The 18,045-nt window shown below is 36.7% G+C and overlaps 2 protein-coding genes across 3 annotated transcripts in view; one reads left to right on the top strand and one right to left on the bottom strand.

The window, feature by feature from the left end:
* The window catches only part of LOC111787936 (plastid division protein CDP1, chloroplastic-like), a 29,402-nt gene extending 18,017 nt beyond the window's left edge, over nucleotides 1-11,385 (top strand). The window contains exons 6-12 of the mRNA XM_023668039.1: nucleotides 39-407; nucleotides 595-690; nucleotides 817-942; nucleotides 2,565-2,630; nucleotides 2,733-3,485; nucleotides 5,373-5,563; nucleotides 11,002-11,385. Coding sequence (XP_023523807.1) covers nucleotides 39-407; nucleotides 595-690; nucleotides 817-942; nucleotides 2,565-2,630; nucleotides 2,733-3,485; nucleotides 5,373-5,563; nucleotides 11,002-11,086 — 1,686 coding nt within the window. The 3' untranslated portion in view covers nucleotides 11,087-11,385. The remainder of the gene's footprint in view (nucleotides 1-38; nucleotides 408-594; nucleotides 691-816; nucleotides 943-2,564; nucleotides 2,631-2,732; nucleotides 3,486-5,372; nucleotides 5,564-11,001) is intronic.
* A 1,784-nt stretch (nucleotides 11,386-13,169) lies between these two features.
* On the bottom strand, nucleotides 13,170-16,941 carry LOC111787953 (pheophytinase, chloroplastic; the record flags this gene model as incomplete). 2 transcript variants are annotated; one of them, XM_023668065.1, is given in 6 exon segments in its annotated part: nucleotides 13,170-13,766; nucleotides 13,849-13,918; nucleotides 14,004-14,181; nucleotides 14,272-14,365; nucleotides 14,470-14,730; nucleotides 16,593-16,941. In XM_023668065.1, coding segments are annotated over 6 exon segments (1,047 nt in total). In that variant the 3' UTR covers nucleotides 13,170-13,454.
* Nucleotides 16,942-18,045: the final 1,104 nt, after the last annotated feature.

The raw sequence follows: 18,045 nt of genomic DNA on the forward strand, positions 1-18,045 counted from the left end.
CAACCAAAACAAAGACTTTTTGCTTGTCCTGGTTTCAGATTGAAGAATCTTTGGAGGAACTTGCACCTGCTTGCACACTGGAGTTGTTGGGAATGCCAAGCTTACCCACCAATACTGAACGGCGAGCTGGAGCAATTGCAGCATTACGTGAATTGCTGAGACAAGGTCTTGATGTGGAAACATCGTGTCAGGTTCAAGATTGGCCATGCTTCTTAAGCCAAGCTCTTGGTAGGCTAATGGCAGCAGAATTGGTTGATCTTCTTCCATGGGATGAATTAGCTCTTATAAGAAAGAACAAGAAATCAATTGAGTCACAGAATCAAAGGGTTGTGGTTGATTTTAATTGCTTCTATATGGCTTTCAAAGCTCATCTTGCCCTTGGATTTTCAAGCAGGCAGACAGACTTGGTAATTTCATTTGAGCATCTGATCAACCCATAGCTTAATAGCGAAGTTCTGTTATTTGCACATTTGCATACCACTTTTCTCAAAATATTTATGCATTAAGATGATTGAATAACAGTCACTAAAAACATAAGAGCGGATTTCTATATTTCCTTTAATCACTACTATTGCTTATGCTATTCTTTTGTAGATTGAAAAAGCAAAAACTATATGTGAATGTCTGATAGCATCAGAGGGAGTCGATTTGAAACTTGAGGAGGCTTTTTGTGCTTTTCTTCTTGGTCAGGTAAATTGTCTTTAATATTACATATGCACTTCGATAAAATAATTCCATGTTATTTACCTGTCTGAAAGTGCTGAAATTTGATTATTTAGACTTCAGTCATTCAAATGTTGGATATTATGTTTCCAGTGCAGTGATTCTGAGGTTTTTGAAAAGCTTCATCAGTCTACTTTGAATTCAAAACCAGCTATGCCTACTCGATTGTCAAATTCAGGAATGGAGAAAAAGAATGCCGAGAACACATATCAATCATTGGTAAATTTTCTCTTTTTGTCCATTTGATTTAGTTGAATTTTAAGAAGTTAAACTATTGTATTTCTTATATATCTTGAATCAAATATAAAAAAAAAAAACTAAAAAATCATGTTAAAAAAATGGAGAGAGAAAGGGGAGAAGAGAGGGATAGGTAGAGGTGTGGTGAGGAAGAGAGGAGAGAGTAGTTGTAGAGCCCACAACGGGCGGAGTTAATAAATCAATGGTGATCTTCCTCTCGAATGCGACAAGGAGGGATGTTACTTCTTGCGTTCTCCCCTTCTAGCGAAGACCTGCATTGGCGACTCCATAGGAGGGTGAGGAATAAAACCTCTTTTCTCTCTACAAACTCTCAGGAAACCCCCCCTCCCTTCTCCCTTCTCGTGGAGAAATGCATAGACAAAGCTCAGCATGGCTCTCACGCGCATCCTTATGAACGCTAGGATCTTCTGCCAGTTTGTCTGAGTATGACGTGGCTCCCTATTTGTGTTTAGTGCTTTTGCCTTGTGGTAAGGAATTCTTCTTGGCTCGACACGTGTATGCTTTTCTTGCACAACATCCGTTGGTGTACCTTTGTTCTCGCACAAATTCCTCCATTTTCCTTCGTTCTTTCATGTGCAAGGAACTGAAAATATTCGACGCTGCATTCATTGGTGTATCTGATGCACAATTATCACAATTTAGCAAATACCTTAGAAGTTCAAATGCACAGACTTCCAACGCTTAAATACCACATGCTGAGTTTATGAATAATAAGCTTGAATGGATGCCCTTTTGGATGCATAGACATTTCGTTGAGGGTTTCAATAGGTTAGTTTCAAGTACCAAATAACTTGTTTTCGCAAGTTATCAGCGATCCATCCTTGATGAGAGCTGAAATCATTCTGAAGATGTTGGCTTGATCAGGGAATCCTATTTGAGTTACGAGACTTGAAACAGATGAACATAATGATGAAGAGGAAAACAAAGCAAGATGAGAGACAGATTGCTACCATCTGAGGGTCGAGATTTGTTAACTGAATATGATAATATGATACTGTGTTTGGATTTCCTGAAAGGCTTCAACCAAAAGGGGGGTTGATCACCGTATTGTGTTGTAGACCGATTTCCCTTCAAACCATGAGGACTATTTATGAAGGTTTTATCAAACCATAGGGATGATTTATGAGATGTCTTGAAACCATGAGGGCACAATTCTAACTTCTAAATCATTAGGGACTAAATTTGAACTTTCTCCAAACCATGAGGACCAAATACAATTAACCTACAAGGAAACATTCCCAAATATAAAGCCCTAATTTACAGCATGATTTTCTACACTTGTCAATGGTTTGCTTATGTCTATGACCAATGCACCCGAAACCTCATTTTTTTCTATGTTTATACACTTGAGTTGGAAATAGAAGTGCTACAGTTAAGCTATTCTTAAAAATCGTTTGTTTCAAACTTGATGTGGTTGAAACACGAACTTTGGGAACTTTTGACATACACAATATTTGATAGTAGCTTGGAGGCATATTCACTTTTCTGATATTGTGCAATTCGTGTCCAGGATACTGTCCTTGATCTGCTTTTCTTGATGTTTATAATATTTTCATTTCTAAAAGGCTGTTGAACTTGAACAGGAAATATGGCTGAAGGATACTGTCCTTGGTGTCTTTAAAGATACGCGGGATTGCTCTCTGACGTTGGTAAGATTCATACCATTAGATCAGATGAATTAACACTTATCTCTTAATCAAAAAGTATACTGAACTTGGGAGAGGAAACTTCGTTTTTCTATGTTTGTGCAGACTAGATTTTTCCGCAGCGAGAAGAAAACGGAAGCAAAGAAGAAAATTAACCATTCTCATCAGAGTATAGTTCACACAAATAACAGGCCCATATCCTCTTCTTCTGTATCAGAGTGGAGGGATGTTGAGGACTCCTTTCCTAATTTGAGTACCTCACAAAATCTTGGGAACATGGTTAGACGGTTAACACCTACTAACTTGCCAAGTCAATTAGGAACGGACAAAAAAACAATTGATGCCAACTCATCATCAGTTCAATTGAAAAGGGACCTTCGCATAAACAAATGGAAAATTTCAGAATTATGGCTGGTCAGGGGCAGTCTTGTCAAGAACATGAAAGTTCTTTTTGTAGTTGGATGTATCAGTTTTGCTTGCTTCAAGCTAACGAGCTTGATGATAAAGATGAATCTTGTTCCTACATGGACCCCACATAAAACAAGCCTGAATACCAGCTCTCTTTTCAGCGATGAGGCTTTGTCTACAGATAATGTTATAGCTCCAAATATGAAGAGGAGTTCAAATCTTAGTAGTCTTAAAAAGCTTTTGTTGAAGATAATGAGGAAGGGGAGGATTTTATCAGGCAGAAGTGATGTGCCATTATTATCTGCAATTACAGCTCCACTCAAGCTGATGTCGATTGAAGAAGCTGAAGCACTTGTGAACCAATGGCAAAAGATCAAAGCTGAAGCTCTGGGACCTAACTATGAAATATATAGACTTCCCGAAATTCTCGATGGAACAATGCTTTTCCAGGTAAAGAGTATTGAAATTTGAGCTGCTTTCATCACAATCTAAGGATCAATATTTCTTGTACATGAGAAACTGAAACTTTACTAACTACATACGTAATCAAGAAAAAGACTAATGTCAACCATTGAAGTCAGCTAACAATGAAAAAAAATACTAAATATCTGTGAAGAAAAATAAAAGTAATAAGGAAAACGTTTTTTTGGAATAGCAACAGACGTCAATGTGAGAAAACTGTTACAGTATGTGTGAACATTGCAGCTTGGTAGTCTTTTATCCTTAACTATAAGTTTACTATTGTTGGTTTAGGGCTTCCATGTACGCCTATATTTTATTAGGAACTCTTTCAGATCTATTTTTCAGAGTTTGTGTAGTCTTTAGGTTTTGACTCTGTGGATTTTGATTAGATTTTGTGTTTCTACACCCGTGATTGACCAATGGTCCAACAAGAGATTGCAGTGATATCTAATGTGGTTAATTTGAGGACTCGATCCATCTATGGTTCGCTGGATTGACATTAAAAATGTCTCTCTATGGCAATCTTTAGGAGAAAGCGTATATGGAGCAACCACTTAGGTTTGTTGCTCATGGGGAGAATTATGAAGTGTGTTGCCTTTGAATTAGTTCATTTCAATATTTGGGTCCTTGTCCAGTTTTATCCAAATCTAAATTTCGATATTTCGTATCTCAGTTTATAACTACTCTCATGTGACTTGATTTTATTTGATGAAGATTTGTTCTTGGTTACTTCCTGACCTTTGTAATTTTCATACTAAATGAGAAGTCCGTTTAATGTTTCCCTTCCAGTTTTGAGAAGCGAATATGCTGGTAGGTATTGTTCTAAAGCACTTAGGTCGTACTTGTGTAAGCATGAAATTCTTCGTCAATCATCTTGTGTCAATACTCCATCCCAAAATAGAGTTTATGAACGAAAGAATAGACAATTCCTTGAAACGGCAAGAGCATTATCCTTTCACATGCATGTTCCAAAGCAGTTTTGGGTTGATGCAATTTCATGGCTTGCTTCTTGATTAATCACGTCTTCATTTGTTTTTTTAGGATGACATTCCTTATCATATTCTATTTCAAATAAAACCTTGGTTCCCTATTTTGTCAAAAATATTTGGTTGTACTTATTTTGTTCAAGATGTACGCCCTCATCTTACAAAATTAGACTGCAAGTATCTGTAGCTTTTGATTATACTATTCTCATGTTTAGAAAAGATATAGGTTTTATTGTTCTAGTTAGAGGCCTTCCTCTCAACAACTACTAATGGTGAGATTCATAGTCAATAATACCATCAGATGAAGGCTTCAAAAACATTAATTCCTTTAGGGACCTAACTATACATCCTCCAAAAATTGAATGTGTCTTTCATCTTCTTGCTCAACCTTGACAAAGCCTTCACCAACTATCTTCGCTTCCAGTTCGAATTTCCAATGAATGGCCACGAGCTCTTGCCACTCTTGTGACTTCTTTTTTAGTGAACTGTCTTTACTCTGTTTCCATTTTTTTTCTTTTTTTTTTCCGTTTAACTTTGCATCTTAGAACTTCAGACTCGAGAAGGAATCGCCAAACCCATTTTGCAACCTAGATTGTGTTTCTTTAGATGTTTCAGGCTGAGGTCTTCCTTTTCAATTAGCAGCTGGGACTATGCTCCATTTTTGTCGATGAAGTTCTGCCTCTCCCCCATTAGTGTCCCAGAAAAAATCATTTTCTTATGTTTAAATATCGATAGTATATGTATTTAGCCTTATTAATGAAAATAACATCTGCGTGCATATGAAAAAGAGGCGTGTGGAAAAGTTGCTAATTTTTTTAAATAAGATTTATTGGCAATATCTTTTGTTGATGGGTGTTTAATATAGTGTTACTTTCTTTTTGGTTTACAGTGGCAAGCTCTAGCTGATGCTGCAAAAGCTAAATCATGCTATTGGAAATTTGTTTTGCTGCAATCGTCTGTCCTACGAGCTCAACCTTTGTCAGATAAGTTTGGAGCAACGACGTTAGAAATTGAGGTTCATCTAGAGGAAGCAGCTGAGCTTGTCAATGAAGCTGAACCAAAGAACCCAAACTATTATAGGTACATTCTTATGCTACTCGATTAGATTTTTTGTTTCATTTTTTCAACAAGAAACTAAATTTTCATTGGTATAAGGGAAGAGAAACAAGGTAAAAAGCAAAACCAATCTCATTCACACTATTTTTTCTTCAGTGAGGGGTGAGGGGAGACAAAACACTATTTTTCTAAAAAAAACACTTTTCTATTCCTTCTCTGTTTTATGTCTTTTTCTCTACATCTTCACACTAGAAAAAACAATCTATTTATAAGCATTCACATGCTCTTCTAAAACTGAAATAATAAGAACTAATTATAGCCATAAAAACGTCATTATCTCTATAACAACTATTGGCCACATGCTCTTCTAAAACTGAAATAATAAGAACTAATTATAGTCATAAAAACGTCATTATCTCCTATAACAACTATTGACCTTTCATCTACAAGACTCTTGACTTTTCATTCTTCCTCTAGCTTTTGGATTTAAAACCCACTCAAGAAAATAACATTTAATGTTTATTCAACAAAACTCTCCCATCAACTTAAATGCTTCTACCATCTGTCATGCCAATCATCTTCTTGTATTTGTCGAAAAGTACTTTCGGTAGCGGTTTTGTAAAAATATCCGCAACTTGATCCTGACTTGCCACATGCAGCAATTCCACACTTCCTTCACATAATCTCGGATAAAGTGAAAACGAATGTCAATGTGTTTGCTTCTTTCATGGTTCACTGGGTTATTTGCCAATTCAATTGCTGATTTGTTGTCAATTTGAATCACAGTTGCACCTAGTTGTTTTAGCTCCATCTTGCTCAACAAATTTCTAAGCCATATCACGTAACATACACACCAAGCAAGATGCTCCCACATATTCAGCTTCACACGTCGTGAGCGTCACGATCGGTTGTTTTTTTGAAAGCCAAGTAAATGTTGTGTTGCCCATAAAGAATACATAACTCGATGTACTTTTTCGATCGTCTATGTCTCCGCACCAATCGCTGTCAGAGTAACCAACCAACTTGTAATCTTCTGCTTTCGAGTAGAACAACCCTAAGTGACACTGTTCCTTGGATGTACCATAGCACTCGCTTTAATGCCTTTCAATGTGAATAAATCGGCTCCTCCATGAACCGACTTATAATGCCGACACTTAATGAAAGATATGGCCTTGTGCATGTAAGATAGTGAAGGCTTCCTACCAAACCCCGGTACCTATTTCCATCTACTCGTTCTCCTTCATCGTACGTTGTTTTGCACTTGGTTCCATTGGTATTGATACCGGGTTGCAATTTTAAAATCTCTTTTGCATATGTCTCCTGCGATATAAAAATACCCGTCTCTCCTTATTTAACCTCCAAACCAAGAAAAAACTTCAATAAGCCCAAATCTGTCATCTCAAATTCTTGTGTCATTGTGCCAATCATTGTTACCAAAAAAAAAAAAATAAGGTCATCGACATAAAGAGCAACAAATATCACATTACCTCCACTCTTCTTTGCGTAAAGTGCATGCCTGTAGGGACATTGCTTGTACCCGTTCTCCTTGAAATATGTATTGATACGAGTATTCCATGCTCGCAGTGCTTGCTTCAACCCGTAAAGTGCCTTCTTCAATTTTAGTACCTTCTCCAATTTTCATGTACTCGGGTGGTTGTTCAATGTAGACTTCTTCATCAAGCACACCATTCAAGAATGCCGACTTGACATTCATTTGAAAAATCGGTCATTTGAATTGAGCCGTTTGGGAAATGAGCAATTGGATTGTCTCCATTCTTGCAACGGGAGCAAACACTTCGTCATAGTCGATTTCCACCTTTTGCTTGTATCCCTTCGCAACAAGTCACGCCTTGTACCGCTCTATCTTGCCTCGAGCATTCATTTTTTTCTTGAACACCCACTTCACACCAATGGACTGACTTCCTCCCGGTAATTCTGTTAACTCCTATGTATTGTTGCGATCAATTGCTTTAATCTCCTCATCCATGGCAGTTTGTCACTTCTTGTCTCACATCGTCTCTTCAAAACTGATATTTTCAGCAAATGAGGTACACCTTGTATGTCTTCTGGCAGATGCTGAAAATATCAGCTTTGAAGAGACGGTGCGAGACAAGAAGTGACAAACTGCCATGGATGAGGAGATTAAAGCGATTGATCGCAAAAATACATGGGAGTTAACAGAAAAAAAATGAATGCTCAAGGCAAGATAGAGTGGTACAAGGCGCGACTTGTTGCGAAGGGATACAAGCAAAAGGCGGGAACCGACTATGACGTAGTGTTTGCTCCCGTTGCAAGAATGGAGACAATCCAATTTCTCATTTCCCAAGCGGCTCAATTCAAATGGCCGATTTTTCAAATGGATGTCAAGTCAACATTCTTGAATGGTGTGCTTGAAGAAGAAGTATACATCGAACAACCACCCGTGTACATGAAAATTGGAGAAGATAAGAAGGTACTAAAATTGAAGAAGGCGCTTTACGGGTTGAAGCAAGCACCTCGAGCATGGAATACTCGTATCGATTCATATTTCAAGGAGAACGGGTACATGCAATGTCCCTAAGAGCATGCACTTTACACAAAGAAGAATGGAGGTAATGTGATATTTGTTGCTCTTTCTGTCGATGACCTCATTTTTCTGGGTTACAATGATGAGATGATTGAAGAGTTTAAGGGCACAATGACACGAGAATATGAGATGACAGATTTGGGCTTGTTGAAGTTTTTCTTTGGTTTTGAGGTTAAACAAGGAGAGACGGGTATTTTTATATCACAGGATACATATGCAAAAAAATGATTTTGAAGAAGTACAAGATGGCAAATTGCATCCCGGTATCAATACCAATGGAATCAGGTGCAAAACTCTCAAAGTACGATGAAGGAGAACAAGTAGATGCAAATAGGTACCGTAGTTTGGTAGGAAGCCTTCGCTATCATGCACAAGGCTAGATCTTTCATTAAGTGTCGGCATTATAAGTCGGTTCATGGAGGAGCCGATTTATTCACATTGGAAGGCGTTGAAGCGAGTCCTACGGTTCATCCAAGGAACGGTGTCACTTGGGTTGTTCTACTCGAAAGTAGAAGATTACAAGTTGGTTGGTTACTCTGACAGCGATTGGTGCGGAGACATAGACGATCGGAAAAGTACATCGGGTTATGTATTCTTTATGGGCAACACAATATTTTCTTGGCTTTCAAAGAAACAACCGATCGTGACGCTTCGACGTGTGAAGCTGAATATGTGGCAGCATCTTGGTGTGTATGTCACGCGGTATGGCTTAGAGATTTGTTGAGGAAGATGGAGCTAAAGCAACTAGGTGCAACCGTGATTCAAATTGACAACAAATCAGTAATTGAGTTGGCAAATAACCCAGTGAACCAACATATTGTCGTTCGTTTTCACTTTATCCGAGATCATGAAGGAAGGAAGTGTGGAATTACTGCATGTGGCAAATCAGGATCAAGTTGCGGATATTTTTACCAAATTGCTACCGAAAGTATTTTTTGACAAATACAGGAAGATGATTGGCATGACGGACGGTAGAAGCATTTAAGTTTATGTGGAAGTTTTGTTGAATAAACATGAATGTTATTTTCTTTAGTGGGTTTTAAATTCAGAAGCCGGTGGAAATGTGATAGGCCAAGAGTCTAGTAGATAAAAGGCCAAGAGTTATTATAGGAGATAATGGCGTTTTTATGGCTATAGTTAGTTTTTATTATCAGTTTTAGAATTGCATGTGAATGCTTATAATAGATTGTTGATGCAGAGAAAAAGACATAAAACAGAAGTAATAGAAAAGTGTTTTTTCAGAAAAATAGAGTGTTTTGTCTCTCCACCCACCAAACCACCAAATAAAAAAGAGTGTGACTGAGATTCTTTTTTAGAGGCGTTAAACTTAGCTAGGTTGAACTTCTGGCTCCAAATATGAATTTATCTATGTGCTTGAACCAAACCTCATAAATAGTAGTTTTAATAGCATTGACCCATAATAATCGTGCCACTGGATATTGAATTGTTGGAAAAAGAGATACCAACAATTGAACACATAAGAACAGTTAAAGATGTGACTTTGATCCTCGAAAGCCTTAAAACAGAGAGCACAAATTGAGGGCTGTAACAAAAAACAAGACAGCTTCTTTTGTAAAAATTCTACTGCATTCTGCCCTTTATATAGCATAATCCACACTAAAACATTGACCTTCTTGGGGCTTTTTGTCTTTCAAATTGCAAGAAGATGTAGGAAAATGATTGGTCATATATTTAACAGAATAAAAGCCTGAAAGGGGCAATTTTCCGAAGATTTTCGTCCTCCCTTACAATTCTTTGAATTCATCATCCTTCAAATTGCAACAAGGTATGATCTTCCAAGAACAATTTGCAGCATCCCATCATTCTGTAACCGGACAACCAGGTGTAGAAACCACATTAAAAGACAAGGAAACCTTGACTCTAGAGTAGAATTCCAACATCACTCATCATGCGAAACTTGAATTCGATTACCATTACCAATTCTGGAAAGACAGATGTTTGGCCAATTTACAAAGATTAGAAATGTTGACCCAAGGGTTGTGGTAACAATATATTTCTCTTACCAATAGTATGCCTTCGGAAAGAATCAAAACCATGGATACTTGCAATTACCTACTGCCAGAGAGTGGATGACTCGTGGAAAATCTCCATCCCTATTTTGCAAGAAGAGCAGAATTTTCTCATGAAAAAAAAAAAGGAAGAGCTGAATTCTTGGCCTTCAAGCCACAATTCAGAGTCCACCATCTGTCGTTATTTTTATAACCAGATTTTATCCGACAAGACGTTTCGGCTTGCCATCTTCGTTGCCCTCCCATAGAAAATCTTATATGTTTCTCAATCATAGGAATACAAAAAGTGTCAAAATAAATTTGTCAAGTTAGACTTGGAAAAATGGAATCGGATAAGGTTAATCTTCCTCCTCTAGAAAGCTTGCCAGTTTCTTCATCACCTTTTCAGAAAAGGTTAGGCATTTATAATTTTGAAATTTGGCGTATGAAACCCTTTTGGATGACTAGCTGCATCAGTTGAGAGAATAAAGGGTTTTTGGCTTTTGATCGACTGAAACGTGCGTGCGTGCGGTCTTAAGTAAAAAGGTTTTCAAATGGAAAAAGCTCAGTCTGGAAATGTTGTGTTGTTGAAAAGTAGAGATAAAAAATAGTAAAGAGAAGGGGATTCAAACATGTTTTTGCCCCATTGAATGGAATTGCAACCTTCACTTGTCATCTCTTTTAATTGATATAGTTGATTGGTTTTAACTTTTATAGGCCTCAGGTAATAGTGACAATCATTCCACCTTGGTTGGATTCGTTTTCAATTTTCACTTTTTTTCTGCTGTGTTTTATAGGTCTATCTGAACGACTAGCAATATTCATGTTTTCATTGTTTTCTCTTTTTCTGTCACTAAAAACTCTTGTTCATCCTTGGTCGCTTGCAGCAACTATAAAGTTCGTTACGTGGTAAAGAGGCATCAGGATGGTTCTTGGAAGTTTTATGAAGGTGACATTCTAGTACCAACTTAGTAGGGACATTCATTGGTTAAGACACAAATAGAGGAATTTTTGCTCATTTGGTCTCAGGAGAAAATAAAAACGAAAAAGATGTAAAGTTCTACTCAGATAAATGTGCAGTAACACTGTGCCCAGAGGGGTTCTAATATTTTATGGATCTATGCCTCTGGAGTTTCTGGTTGTAAAGTATTTGATTCTTTGGTCGTTAATAACTTAGTTCATGAAGAAAACACAAAATGTTATTTTGTACACATTTGGTTTGACATGAAATGATGGAAGAACTTTATATCAACTCTTTCTCCATTTGTATAGACCCAAGTTTTTTTTTTTTTTTTTTTTGAGACAATTTCATTGATAAGTGAAATTTACAGAGGGATGTATAATCCATGATTACAAAAGACCTTCCCAATTTGTAACGAGGGAGGTATAACTGTAGGAAGTAAAAATATTAGACAGTTTACACCATAGGTCTGTATCGTTTCTGCAAATATTCTCTTATTTTTTTTCTTTCCACATATTCCAAAAGAAAGCCATGATGAGGTTTTTCCATAATAGGGGTTTTGCGTTCTTAAAAGGGTGGTACGTTAAGCCATATGCAAAAATCCTTTACCCTAGGAAATGTGACATGTCCTCTGAATATATTAAGAATCGTGTATATGTGCATTGCATAAACAAGTGACTTTGTGATTCGTTTTCTTTCTTATCTAGTGGACACCAATTTAGAAAGAGAATGATGTAAGGCATTCTTTTTTGAAGATTTTCACTTGTGCTAATGGTTTTATGTTTATTGTTAACTTATGACGATGATATAGAACAAAAATATGATGAACATATGTTAAATTAATAGAAGGTCTAATTATAATGGTCGACCCATTTAGACAAATTAATGTACTTTTTTTGTAAACAATTAATTTAGGTTAATGCTTTTAGTTTGATTCTATTGAAATTTAATTTTTATATTTTTTTAGTAAAGTTCAAAATTGGGTTCTGATAATGTGTATTTGCATTCTTCTTATAATATTTTCTTTTTTTTAAAAGAACCTTCACATTGTGTGTTTTCTTCATGAACTAAGTTCATATATTTGAAAGGAGAACTAAATTGAAATCATATGGAAATAAATAATATTTTAGCCATGGATTCAAATTACAATTAAAGTATGCTTGTGATGCAAATACTTTTATCTCAATTAAAACAAGAAATCAACCATAACAATTTCAAGCATCCTATTTTATAAATTCTATAAATAAATTCTCAATAATAAATATGCAAACTTACAATTCTACGGACCAAAATAAATATTACAGGTAAAGCTTCATGGTTACTCTCACGATGATCTAACATCATGTATTGCGGACATTAGACATAGAGTCATGCATTTCCTTAAGCTTTTCATTCACAATCAAGTTAATTACGTAGGCACAGCACCTCAGGTGTGATATTTCTCATTATCAACTGTAATAGAGAAAACCTTATCGATCCCCCATTCCAATAAACAACTCTCAGTAATCTTGTTAATAATGTCTTTCCTATGGTTAGCAACTTGGCAAAAATTAAGAATTTTTTTATGAAATTCAATTCGAAATCAATAAAGTGGATAGTGATTACCATATAGTTAATGTTTTGCAATGATGTCCATACATAAGTGGTGAGACAAACTATTAAAAAATATTTCTTTTTATATTTTTTTATTTGAGATAGAGTTAAAATATATTTCTAACCACACATAGGATCAAACTTAGAACATGCAGTACTATAAAACAATCTGGCACACCCATCTTCTACAAATTTAAATGACAACTAGTCCATAATTATAATTTTTGTACCTGATACTCTTTGACTAAATAATATAATCACTCAACTTATCATTTAACCATTATAATAAAATCTTTTAGGGGTTGTAATGTGAAGTCTATTAAGGCCCAAACACTCACCAACCATTAAATAAATAAGGGCGCAAGGCATCGCTTTACTCCCTTTCTTTTACTCCTAATGAGGTATAAAAAAAAACTTAATTCATGGAACGTTTTGGGCTTATTTTCTATAATTTTCCAAACATAATGAAACAACACTATTTACCCATTAGACAACCATGCAAAGCCGAAGGAACCATACTACATTTGCCCATATACAAACATGCAAAGCCAAAGGTACTATATTACAGGCAATCATCTATTTAGTGAGAATATGTGGTACAAAAGACATAATCATTGGCAATTGTTTGACCTAAGAATTGCGAATTTTTCCCTTTACAACAATTAAATAATATCAAACTATGACTGACATTTTGAATGATAAACCAACTTGGTTGCAGAAAAAGCTGGGATTTGGCTATACAAACAGAGATACACCTATATGATCTTGTGGACGCGGAAAAACTTGTTATAAAGCATGAAGCTGAGCCAGCCATGGAAGGAGCTTTTCATGCACTAATTCAGGCCTATCATCATGAGGGCAATGTCCTACGCCTTTCAACACACAAAGACTGACATTTGGAGCTTCCATAGATAACTTGGAGAAGTACTTCCCAACAGGACCATCAAGTGGCGTGAATGGATCTTCATCTCCCCATAAAATCAAAACAGGCACGGAAATTTTTGGCATTAGTTGCACAGGGCTCGGCCCTGGTGGCCCCGTTACGATCGAAACGAATGCATCAAGTGCCCCTTCGTCATTGGCTGGTTCTAATATTATCTATATTTATCAGTTCAAACAAGATTAGAATAACATTACTCAGAGGAAGAAGAGAGGTAAGTTGGGAAGAAAGAAAGCCTACATCTATCAGATCTTCATCCACATTTTCCTTGTTTCCATATACGGAAGACAAAATGTTCCTCAAGCTATCTCTGCAGAGAAATATTATACCTTCTCTAATTTTATCCTCCATTTAGCAACATGAAAAGGAAGAGTTGACTATAAGTAAACCAATACCTCTTCTTCACACGCTCAAACAGAGCTGAAGCAATTCTCCGTTGGTTCAATAAGAAATCGACCAGCCAAAGCAAAGGTAATAACAGTTTGATCCTCCAATCGTCAACAATTGCTTTATTGTTCATGCCACCAGCACAGTTTAAGAGCACAAGTCCTCGAACTAGATTGCGACTAGAATCTGATCTCATAGGAAAACATATCTATATCACCTTCACAAATTGAGACTACTTTCTAAAGACTTGTATTTGTAAATGTTGGCTTCACACACCTGAAGCAGCAATCACACAAGCAAGGCTTCCCACTGAGTTACCCACTAGCACAGTTGGTCTCTTAATGATGTCTTTCACAAAATCCAATATCAACTGTCAGCAAAGAAAGGGGCAACATTAGCGAGTTCCCGTTGATCAATAACTGGTCATTAACTAATACAACTAAATACCAAATTGAAGCTTCCATTTAAACATACATCAGCCCATGTTTCCATGGTATATGCAAAGCCGGCAGGCTTATCAGATGCACCAAAGCCAAGAAGGTCGATGGCATAGACAGTCGAGTATTGAGACAATGCGCTAATATTCCTGAAGAAATCTCCAAATAAAACATCAGGACCTGGGGACATGCATGTCAAGAACAACAAATCTCTGAATAAAGGCATGCTGACTGTTTGATGTATGAGCCAGAAGATCACTGGGCTTCTCTGTGAATAAAGCGATCCAATGACAATCCACTACACGGACGAAAGGTTTTCACTCGTATAGCACAACAAATCGCCAGAGTTTATTGGACTATGGGGAGAGTAAAAGAGAAGAATCGGAACAAAAAATTAACAGGTAAATAAAAAAGGAAAGAGGAAAGAAGAAAGAAAAGATTTGAAATGAAAATTTANAAGATTTGGAATCTGAAAGTAGTGCTAACTATAATTTGATGATACTAAGTATTAGTTAATCAATGATTCACAATCCAACAATCAAAATTTAAATTAATTATGTAACATTATCAATAACTAATTTAGTCAATTTAGTCAGAAATGGTTACCCTCGTTCTTGTTTCAGTTCAACAATCCATGGGTTACCAAGAGAGAAAACATATAGAATGCACAACATTCCATCTGCTGGCTTCCTTTTATCTCTTTCTCTAGACCCAATTCACAAGTGAGTTCTCTTTTCTTCATTTTTTTATTTGTTCTATAAGGTTTCATTTATGTTGGATGGTGTTTCTCTCGAAAATATGGAGTTATGTAGTTGTAGCTTGGGCAAGAAGTTCTTCCCTTTCCTTCTTTTGAACAATTCTTTCAAACAATGAGTTTTTCACGATAGAAGCTTAGTCTGGAAGCCGTTTCTTCTTCATCTTTATTCATCTTAGATAACTCTTTTGGCTTGAAAAACTTGAGTTGACTTCATGCACTATCTGCTAAATGCTCGCTTCTTCATGCCAAATATGATTTTGGGATTAGCATGTTAGTATTAAAAAAAAAAAAAGGAACGAATCTTTTTGGTCAGGTTCTTGAATGCATCTCCATCAATACTTTGGGCAATGCACATGAGGAATGTTGTACTGGTTCCTGTTGGTATTAGTAAAGGATCTCCCACACAGCCCACCACTAAACGGAAGACCACCCCCCTTGGCCCCACTACTTAAGACATAAGAGAAAGAAGAAAAAAGCGAAGACTTGGTCTCCAAACAAGACAAAGATCAGGTGAAACATGGCACTTCCAGAAAAAGGATAGGAGAGGAGTTAACAAACACAAGAGACATTGCGGTGGGGGCAAAACCCAACTAACCCCACCAAAGGGCATGCCTAAAGGGAATGATGAAGAATACAACATGTCACCAGAACAAGATAACCCCCTCCCTCCACCCAATCTCATCATGGAAGGATAAAGAACAAAAGGACAACGTACCTGGTTTGCCATCCCAACAGAATTTCCCTTGATAAATGAATGATATAGACCCTCAGCGATTGGACACTCCTATTGCACCTCTACGATCAAAGAAGGGAACGCAACCACCATAGATGGAGGACCAAAAGTACCCAACACCGGCTGTTTAAAAGAAACATTGACTATTCTTAAAGGCTTATTCGAACAACGAACTTCCAGCAACTAGCCACAACAACCTCACTCAGACTACTGTCCGAGCAACAAATTTAAAAAGCCTCACTCTCCTCATTTAACAAAGGCTCCAAATTCAACATCCAAATTCTTTGTCGCCAAGACTCATTTTCTGAGTAATTAACGATTGAAGGATTGGACCCCACATCCTCCTCGCCTAGAAACGAAAATGAAGGATTGAATTCCCATTCTGATCGAGCTCAAAGAATCTGTCAGCTTCTGGAACACAATCACCACCAACAACCTGTTCTTGACTCATCTGCCAACCCAAAAATTAGACCACTTGGTCCATTAGGGACAAACCCCTTAATCACTTTTTTCTTTTCTTTTATCGATGTACAAATAGTCCCCTTCAGAATGATTAAATTGGGTGCCACTACTTAAAGCAATCCTTTAATATTGAGTGCCAGATATGTGAGAAATATATAACATCTATTTAATGTTTAAAAGTAAATAAGTTGGAGAGAAAAATATGAACCTGCGCCAATGAGGAATAGAAGCTCCAAATCCATGAACTAAAAGGACGACAGGAGGATCTACACTTGATTGATGTTGCTGTTGAGAAGGTTGATAATGTGAAACGAAATAGTTTATGGAGTACTGGTTCCATTGCCACTTGTTGGATCTCTCCCGTATTTCTTGCACCTCCAGAGCAGCCCCAACGCCCACAGATGCTGAGGACGTTGCAGAAATCACTGCTGCACTAGCAGATGGATTCTTACTGAGACCAAAAAACCTACCAGCTCTGTTGCTGTATCTGACAAAACGGTTCCTCTTTTTTTGAATTATTTGCTGCAAATTCACATGCACCTGCAACCAAACGAAGCCTGAATGTGGTCCCGTTACTCTTATCCCCATTTATATGAACAAATTTTATCTGTGCTGCTTGCTACTCGCTAGTTTATTTGTCCATTTATTGTTATTGTTATTATTCAGAGGACAATGGCTGTGGGGAGGTTTTGATATGAGAGTTATTAAAAATAACCTTATTTAGAATAGATAAAGATTTTTTACCCAATCCTTAAAGAATTAAAAAAAAAAAAACTGAAATTCTGCTATCATCTACAAGTAAAATGACTTTAAACCCTTAAAAGTTGCAAAATAACGTACTTTTCTCAACCCCAAAGGAAAACCTTATATCCTCCGACTTGAAAAAGAAGAAAACTAGGATTTTGCATGTGTCATTGAGGGTGAAAATTACATTTTAATTCTCCTCTTCAAACTCTAGTGTTACCATCATGTTGGATTTTCTTCTTCTCCATCTCTCACACATCTCTCCCAATCAATCTATGCAAAAAAATCCATGATATCACTTGTGAGAGGAAAAACCATTGCTGAAGATGGATTGAAACTTGAAAAAAAAAAAAAAAATTGAAATTATTGCAGAAGACAGAGTTTGCGAGAGATATGAATAACATTCAGTGGATTGTGAACTGAAATTCTGGCCGATACGTGTGCGGAAAGTCGGGTCGTTACATAAACTGCATTCAAGAGGCATCTTTCTTTTACATCAAAAATTGCATTTAGAAGTTGGTTGGGAGTTCTTTTTCATCTTAGAGATCATTTAGGAGTGTGAGTTTCTTTGCATTATTGGTATGGATAAATTTTTGTAATTATCTTGAATAGTTGGATTGATCGTAATGTAACTCCTAATTCTATGATCATGAGTTAAGTTCATTATTTCAAGATTGACTCAAATATACCAGAAGATATTATGATGAAGTCTCTACCAAATGCATATCAGGTAATAGTCCACCTAAAAGCCCGTTCAGCTGAAGGGGATGATGTAATGTAACACTTCTCTTGTACTATTTTTCCTTTCACTGTTGTCTAGTATAATATTTCCCTTTCTTTAATGTGTTTTCTCACCCAGCTCCAATGTGCTGACCACTGATCCGTTCTCCCCCCATGAAACCCTTTTGGATGACTAG

The sequence above is a fragment of the Cucurbita pepo genome, chromosome LG02 (assembly GCF_002806865.2).
Source record: "Cucurbita pepo subsp. pepo cultivar mu-cu-16 chromosome LG02, ASM280686v2, whole genome shotgun sequence".
In the NCBI taxonomy this organism is placed as follows: Eukaryota; Viridiplantae; Streptophyta; class Magnoliopsida; order Cucurbitales; family Cucurbitaceae; genus Cucurbita; species Cucurbita pepo.